Genomic DNA, 8,586 nt, shown 5'->3' on the forward strand with positions numbered 1-8,586 from the left:
CACATACACATATACACACACGCAAACACATACACACACACACACGCAAACACACACACAGGGTGCTGAGCTACAGCTCACTGCTAACCAAATACATCTCACCTTAACCTCCCCATGTTTGGCTAATAGAGGGTTGTGTTCATAAAGGCACCAAACAGAAGAAAACAGATTGAAACAAGAAGTGAGGGACTACCTGATCTTATCCAATCACAAACACAAATGTTTGTTTGTGTGCCCTAATGAACATGTCCCAGGTTTGCATGTTTGCCAGACAGAGAGAGAGAAAAGAGAGTAAGAAGAATCCATCACGCACACTGAGACAGAGGAGAGGAGCGAGGGATTCAGCAAAGGACAAGATAGCCCTGTCAATACAGGTATGTTAATCTTATGTTTGAATATACTGTTTTATTATTCAAAACCTTGGCTATAATAAAGAATGATGATAATATATAAGTAAAGAAATGGGTTATCACATTAGTGAATGGTTATTGTTGATGTGGTATGTGTGGTAATGTCTAATGCTGAAAAGGACAAGAATAGTACATAGTAGTACATCTACATCCTATACATGGCAGGTGTTGATGTCCAGAAATAGATCATATTAACTGATAATTAAAAGGGGGAAATGTTTAATGTTATTAATTCATATTGACTGATGAATATGTTGCTACACCTCAGATCCATGGAGTGGAGTAGGAGAGCTGTCCCTGTCTCTGGTGAGAACTAAATACCTACAAGGGTTCCGGTCAATTCTATTTCAGTTCCTGTCAAATCAGACAGTAAACCACATTCCAATTAACCTGTTAAACTCTAAGAGATTCTTATGACATTGTCAGGAATAAGATTTGAGTTGCATTTCCAAAAAGGCCTGTAAGCTTTCAAAAAAAACAAATCAGAATTGAAAAGATCATTTGAATTTCAGTGTACTTCCTGAATTTACAGAAATTGAATTGACCCCAACCCTTCCATCTAAAAGTCAGAGCTCTCTAATGATCAGCATTACCCTATAACACGTTACACAACTTGTCATATAATGTTCTTGAAGTCTATTCACAATATTATTCACTATGACAAATTCATAATATTATTCATTCATAATATTATTGTTGTTTTACAGGGATCTTCCTACTCTTTTTGAGGGTCACCATGCAGATAGGTAAATGCATTTTTAATGAAGCAGACAGACAAAAACAAACAAACCAGATCAACGAATCAATGAATTAAGTATCAGTATTGACCACTGTGACAGAAGCTAGGCCTAATAATACATTTAGTTCAGTTAACGTCCCAATTAACGGATACAAGTTGATGCAGGTGTGTGTGTGCAGGGGGTATTTCTATATATCTGAGGTGTATTCACTAGGAACCAAACGGAACAAAATGGCCAACACATTTGAATCTGAACTAACCTGTAAAACGTTGTCAGTTGCAAAATGTATGGTTAAGGTGTGCACTAAGGAATAAACCTGTGTATTATATCTGTCTCTGTCACTCAAACAGACAACGTGGCACTGAGAGGAGTGGCTGCTCAGTCATCCCTTATTAATTGGGCCTATAGTCCAAGTAAAGTCATCGATGGAAACCGCAACTCTAACTATAACTATGGTGGATCCTGCAGCAGCACTGAGTTTAACACCAACCCCTGGTGGAGAGTGGACCTGCTGGATGTGTACAGAGTGACAGGTGTCAGCATCACCAACAGAGGAGACTGCTGTTCTGAGCGGCTGAATGGTGCTGAGATCCGCATCGGTGACTCACTGGAGAACAACGGCATCAACAACCCCAGGTGAAACATACTGTAGACATTTGTACATATTTATTTATTCTCTTGTAGGTGTTCAGATATGGTCTTCATTATTCTAGAGCTGTTCTGTGTTTGTATAACACCGGCATCAACAACTCCAGGTGACAAATAGACATCTTGTCACGATCGTCTTAATGAGTAGACCAAGGCGCAGCGTGCGTAGAGTTCCACATATTTCTTATGAATGGAAACTCAAACAAAAACAATAAAGCACAAACGAAACGTGAAGTTACTGGTGTGCACACAGGCAACTAACTGTAGACAAGATCCCACAAACACAATGGGGAAAATGGCTACCTAAATATGATCCCCAATCAGAGACAACGATAAACAGCTGCCTCTGATTGGGAACCATATCAGGCCACCATAGAAATACAATTCACCTAGATGACCCACCCTGGTCACTATCACGCCCCAACTAACATAGAGAATAAACAGCTTTCCATGGTCAGGGCGTGACACATCTGTACATTTTTATGTCCTGTCTTGAAGGTGTTTGGATACATTGGTCTTCATCCATAGTTCTGTAGCTATTCTGTGGTTATATACACTGCTCAAAAAAATAAAGGGAAAACTTAAACAACACAATGTAACTCCAAGTGAATCACACTTCTGTGAAATCAAACTGTCCACTTAGGAAGCAACACTGATTGACAATAAATTCCACATGCTGTTGTGCAAATGGAATAGACAAAAGGTGGAAATTATAGGCAATTAGCAAGACACCCCCAAAAATGGAGTGATTCTGCAGGTGGTGACCACAGACCACTTCTCAGTTCCTATGCTTCCTGGCTGATGTTTTGGTCACTTTTGAATGCTGGCGGTGCTCTCACTCTAGTGGTAGCATGAGACGGAGTCTACAACCCACACAAGTGGCTCAGGTAGTGCAGTTCATCCAGGATGGCACATCAATGCGAGCTGTGACAAAAAGGTTTGCTGTGTCTGTCAGCGTAGTGTCCAGAGCATGGAGGCGCTACCAGGAGAGGAGCTACCAATCTTGGTGTTGGTGTTCTCTGGCAAATGCCAAACGTCCTGCACGGTGTTGGGCTGTAAGCACAACCCCCACCTGTGGACGTCGGGCCCTCATACCACCCTCATGGAGTCTGTTTCTGACCGTTTGAGCAGACACATGCACATTTGTGGCCTGCTGGAGGTCATTTTGCAGGGCGCTGGCAGTGCACCTCCTTGCACAAAGGCGGAGGTAGCGGTCCTGCTGCTGGGTTGTTGCCCTCCTACGGCCTCCTCCACGTCTCCTGATGTACTGGCCTGTCTCCTGGTAGCGCCTGCATGCTCTGGACACTACGCTGACAGACACAGCAAACCTTTTTGCCACAGTTCGCATTGATGTGCCATCCTGGATGAACTGCACTACCTGAGCCACTTGTGTGGGTTGTAGACTCCGTCTCATGCTACCACTAGAGTGAGAGCACCGCCAGCATTCAAAAGTGACCAAAACATCAGCCAGGAAGCATAGGAACTGAGAAGTGGTCTGTGGTCACCACCTGCAGAATCACTCCTTTTTTGGGGGTGTCTTGCTAATTGCCTATAATTTCCACCTTTTGTCTATTCCATTTGCACAACAGCATGTGAAATTTATTGTCAATCAGTGTTGCTTCCTAAGTGGACAGTTGGATTTCACAGAAGTGTGATTCACTTGGAGTTACATTGTGTTGTTTAAGTTTTCCCTTTATTTTTTTGAGCAGTGTATTTAACACAATGACTGTATTCTCTATGGTACATTTTAGAGAGTCCTCATGCCCCCTCTATCTTTCTCCCTCTCCCCTCGCTCTCCTTCTCCTCTCTCTCTCCTTCTCCCCCCCCTCTCTCTCTCTCGCCCCTTCTCCCCCCTCTCTCTCTCTCCTTCTCCCCTCTCTCTCTCTCGCTCTCTCTCGCTCCCCCTTTCCATTTCAGATGTGTTGTCATCTCCCACATCCCAGCAGGAGAGACCAACACGTTCCAGTGTAATGAGATGGACGGTCGCTATGTTGTTGTGGTCATCCCTGGACAGAACAAGATTCTTACTCTGTGTGAGGTGTAGGTATATGGCACTCCAGCAGGTAATCATCTGTAACTGTGTTCACATTCATCATCAAGTAACATTTACATTACTTTTATATAGTAGAACATCAATGTTCTGGAAGTATAAGTAATGTGCTTGCTGACAGGAACATCCCTCTAGATTTCTGTCATATTGTAAAGGCAGTCAATGTTGTTCTCCTCCTCAAACGAGGAGGAGCATGGATAGGACCAAGATGCGGATTGAGGGAAATAAGCCATCTTTTAATGAAAAACAGCAAACAAGACACTACAAACTACAAAACAACAAACGTGACTAACCTTCAACTGTCCTGTGAGGACACAGGAACAAACACCCACAAAACACCAGTGAAACCCTGGCTGCCTTTGTATGACTCTCAATTAGAGACAAACAATACACACCTGTCTCCAATTGAGAATCATACCAGGCCGAACACAAAACCCCACATAGAAATACAAACATAGACAAACCCACCCAACTCACGCCCTGACCAACTAAAATGAATACAAAACAAAGGAAAACAGGTCAGGAACGTGACAGAACCCCCCCCTTAAGGTGCGAACTCCGGGCGCACCAGCACAAAGTCTAGGGGAGGGTCTGGGTGGGCGTCTGTCCACGGTGGCGGCTCTGGCGGTGGACGAGGTCCCCACCCCACCATAATCAATCCCCGCTTCTTTATCCCCCTCCCAATGACCACCCTCCCACTAACCCCACCTAAATGAAGGGGCAGCACCGGGATAAGGGGCAGCACCGGGACAAGGGGCAGCACCGGGACAAGGGGCAGCACCGGGATAAGGGGCAGCACCGGGACAAGGGGCAGCACCGGGACAAGGGGCAGCACCGGGACAAGGGGCAGCACCGGGACAAGGGGCAGCACCGGGACAAGGGGCAGCACCGGGACAAGGGGCAGCACCGGGACAAGGGGCAGCACCGGGACAAGGGGCAGCACCGGGATAAGGGGCGGCAGGTCCTGGCTGAGGGACTCCGGCAGGTCCTGGCTGAGGGACTCCGGCAGGTCCTGGCTGAGGGACTCCGGCAGGTCCGGGCTGAGGGACTCCGGCAGGTCCGGGCTGAGGGACTCCGGCAGGTCCGGGCTGAGGGACTCCGGCAGGTCCGGGCTGAGTGGCAGCTCCGGACTGTAGGGCAGCTCCGGACTGTAGGGCAGCTCCGGACTGTAGGGCAGCTCCGGACTGTAGGGCAGCTCCGGACTGTAGGGCAGCTCCGGACTGTCGGACGTCTCTGGCAGCTCCTGACTGGCGGGCGTCTCTGGCAGCTCCTGACTGGCGGGCGTCTCTGGCAGCTCCTGACTGGCGGGCGTCTCTGGCAGCTCCTGACTGGCGGGCGTCTCTGGCAGCTCCTGACTGGCGGGCGTCTCTGGCAGCTCCTGACTGGCGGGCGTCTCTGGCAGCTCCTGACTGGCGGGCGTCTCTGGCAGCTCCTGACTGGCGGGCGTCTCTGGCAGCTCCTGACTGGCGGGCGTCTCTGGCAGCTCCTGACTGGCGGGCGTCTCTGGCAGCTCCTGACTGGCGGGCGTCTCTGGCAGCTCCTGACTGGCGGGCGTCTCTGGCGGCTCCTGACTGGCGGGCGTCTCTGGCAGCTCCTGACTGGCGGGCGTCTCTGGCAGCTCCTGACTGGCGGGCGTCTCTGGCGGCTCCTGACTGACGGACGGCTCTAGCGGCTCCTGACTGACGGACGGCTCTACTGGCTCGGGACAGACGGGCGGCTCTAATGGCTCGTGGCAGACGGATGGCTCAGACGGCGCTGGGCAGACAGATGGCTCAGACGGCGCTGGGCAGACAGATGGCTCAGACGGCGCTGGGCAGACAGATGGCTCAGACGGCGCTGGGCAGACAGATGGCTCAGACGGCGCTGGGCAGACAGATGGCTCAGACGGCGCTGGGCAGACAGATGGCTCAGACGGCGCTGGGCAGACAGATGGCTCAGACGGCGCTGGGCAGACAGATGGCTCAGACGGCGCTGGGCAGACAGATGGCTCAGACGGCGCTGGGCAGACAGATGGCTCAGACGGCGCTGGGCAGACAGATGGCTCAGACGGCGCTGGGCAGACAGATGGCTCAGACGGAGCTGGGCAGACAGATGGCTCAGACGGAGCTGGGCAGACGGGCCGTTCAGGCACCGCTGGGCAGACGGCAGACTCTGGCCGGCTGAGACGCACTATAGGCCTGGTGCGTGGTACCGGAACTGGAGGTACCGGGCTGAGGGCACGCACCTCAGGGCGAGTGCGGGGAGAAGGAACAGGGCACACTGGACTCTCGTGGCGCACTCTAGGCCTGGTGCGTGGTACCGGAACTGGAGGTACCGGGCTGAGGGCACGCACCTCAGGGCGAGTGCGGGGAGAAGGAACAGTGCGTCCAGGGCTCTGGAGACGCACAGGAGGCTTGGTGCGTGGTGCCGGAACTGGAGGCACTGGGCTGGAGACACGCACCATAGGGAGAGTACGTGGAGGAGGAACAGGGCTCTGGAGATGCACTGGAAGCCTGGTGCGTGGTGTAGGCACTGGTGGTACTGAGCTGGGGTGGGAAGGTGGCGCCGGATATACCGGACCGTGAAGGAGGACACGTGCTCTTGAGCACCGAGCCTCCCCAACCCTACCAGGTTGAATGATCCCCGTAGCCCTGCCAGTGCGGCGAGGTGGAATAGCCCGCACTGGGCTATGCAGGCGAACCGGGGACACCACCTGTAAGGCTGGTGCCATGTACGCCGGCCCGAGGAGACGTACTGGAGGCCAGATACGTTGGGCCGGCTTCATGGCATCCGGCTCGATGCCCAACCTAGCCCTCCCAGTGCGGCAAGGTGGAATAGCCCGCACTGGGCTAAGCACGCGTACTGGGGACACCGTGCGCTTCACCGCATAACACGGTGTCTGACCAGTACGACGCCCTCTCACTCCACGGCAAGCCCGGGGAGTTGGCTCAGGTATCCTACCCGGCTTCGCCACACTCCCCTTTAGCCCCCCCCCCAAGAAATTCTTGGGTGAGCCTCTCGGGCTTCCAGCCTCTCATACGTGCTGCCTCCTCAATCCACCGCTCCTGGGCTGTGGCTGCCTTCTTCACCTCCCGAGAGCGGCGATTCTCTCCAACCCTTCCCCAGGGTCCTTTTCCGTCCATGATCTCCCAAGACCATTCCTCCTGTGTCCAGTGCCTTAGTTCTTTTTCTCTCTCCTCAATCCGCTTGGTCCTGTTGTGGTGGGTGTTTCTGTAAAGGCAGTCAATGTTGTTCTCCTCCTCAAACGAGGAGGAGCATGGATAGGACCAAGATGCGGATTGAGGGAAATAAGCCATCTTTTAATGAAAAACAGCAAACAAGACACTACAAACTACAAAACAACAAACGTGACTAACCTTCAACTGTCCTGTGAGGACACAGGAACAAACACCCACAAAACACCAGTGAAACCCTGGCTGCCTTTGTATGACTCTCAATTAGAGACAAACAATACACACCTGTCTCCAATTGAGAATCATACCAGGCCGAACACAAAACCCCACATAGAAATACAAACATAGACAAACCCACCCAACTCACGCCCTGACCAACTAAAATGAATACAAAACAAAGGAAAACAGGTCAGGAACGTGACACATATTCTTACTAATGTGACTTGCTTCTGCAGTCACACTTTTAGTGTTGTATGTATGTCTTGTATAGAGATTGTAATCATAACTGTGAATTCTTGAACTCTTATTTCAGACCCCCCCCCCCCCTACCACTACTACCCCACATCTTCTTAACATGTCAAATGTAATTTCTGTATTAAAACATTTTTTTCTGTCCCGGTAGTAAATGTCGCTTTGAAAGGAGTGGCCAGCCAGTCGTCACTGAATGGGTATGGCAATGCTCACAATGCCATTGATGGGAACAGAGAATCAAACTATCCCCTAGGATCCTGCACCCACACTCAACAGGAGACCAACCCCTGGTGGAGAGTGGACCTGCTGGATGTGTACAGAGTGACTGCTGTCAGCATCACCAACAGAGGAGATATTAGTCCTGAGAGGCTTGATGGTGCTGAGATCCGCATCGGTAACTCTAACTGGTAACTCACTTACCACCTGGGGGCGGCCCGTCAGGAAGTCCAGGATCCAGTTGCAGAGGGCGGTATGCAAATTGGAGTGGGTCTAGGGTTTCTGGGGTGATGGTGTTGATGTGAGCCATGATCAGCCTTTCAAAGTACTTCATGGCTACAGACGTGAGTGCTATGGTCAGTAGTAATTTAGGCAGGTTACCTAAGTGTTCTTGGGCACATGCACTATGTTGGTCTGCTTAAAACATGTTGGTATTACGGACTTGGACAGGGAGAGGTTGAAAATGTCAGTGAAAACACTTGCTAGTTGGTCAGCGCATGCCCATCGTACACGCCCTGGTAGTATGTCTGGCCCTGCGGCCTTGTGAATGTTGACCTGTGTAAAGGTCTTACTCACATCGGCTGCGGAGAGCGTGATCACACAGTCTTCCGGTACAGCTGGTGCTCTCATGCATGTTTCAGTGTTATTTACCTCGAAGCGAGCATAGAAGTAGTTTAGCTCGTCCGGTAGGCTCGTGTCACTGGGCAGCTCTCGGCTGTGCATCCCTTTGTAGTCTGTAATGGTTTGCAGGCCCTGCCACATCCAACGAGCGTCAGAGCCGGTTTTTAACCTGTCTAGGACTGGGGTTCCGCTAGCGCCAACAGCCAATAAAATTGCAGGGCGCCAAATACAAATCAACAGAAATCTCATAAATCAAA

The 8,586-nt window shown here is 50.9% G+C and overlaps 1 protein-coding gene across 1 annotated transcript in view; it reads left to right on the forward strand.

Annotated features, from left to right (window-relative positions):
• Positions 1-7,903, forward strand: part of LOC129835641 (uncharacterized) — a gene marked incomplete at its 5' end in the record, with an annotated part of 390,259 nt that extends 382,356 nt beyond the window's left edge. Inside the window, 5 exon segments of the mRNA XM_055901361.1 lie at positions 679-716; positions 1,501-1,786; positions 3,716-3,861; positions 6,357-6,365; positions 7,644-7,903. Coding sequence (XP_055757336.1) covers positions 679-716; positions 1,501-1,786; positions 3,716-3,861; positions 6,357-6,365; positions 7,644-7,903 — 739 coding nt within the window.
• Between the last annotated feature and the right edge of the window lie 683 nt (positions 7,904-8,586).

Source organism: Salvelinus fontinalis, chromosome 36, assembly GCF_029448725.1.
Source record: "Salvelinus fontinalis isolate EN_2023a chromosome 36, ASM2944872v1, whole genome shotgun sequence".
Classification (NCBI taxonomy): domain Eukaryota; kingdom Metazoa; phylum Chordata; class Actinopteri; order Salmoniformes; family Salmonidae; genus Salvelinus; species Salvelinus fontinalis.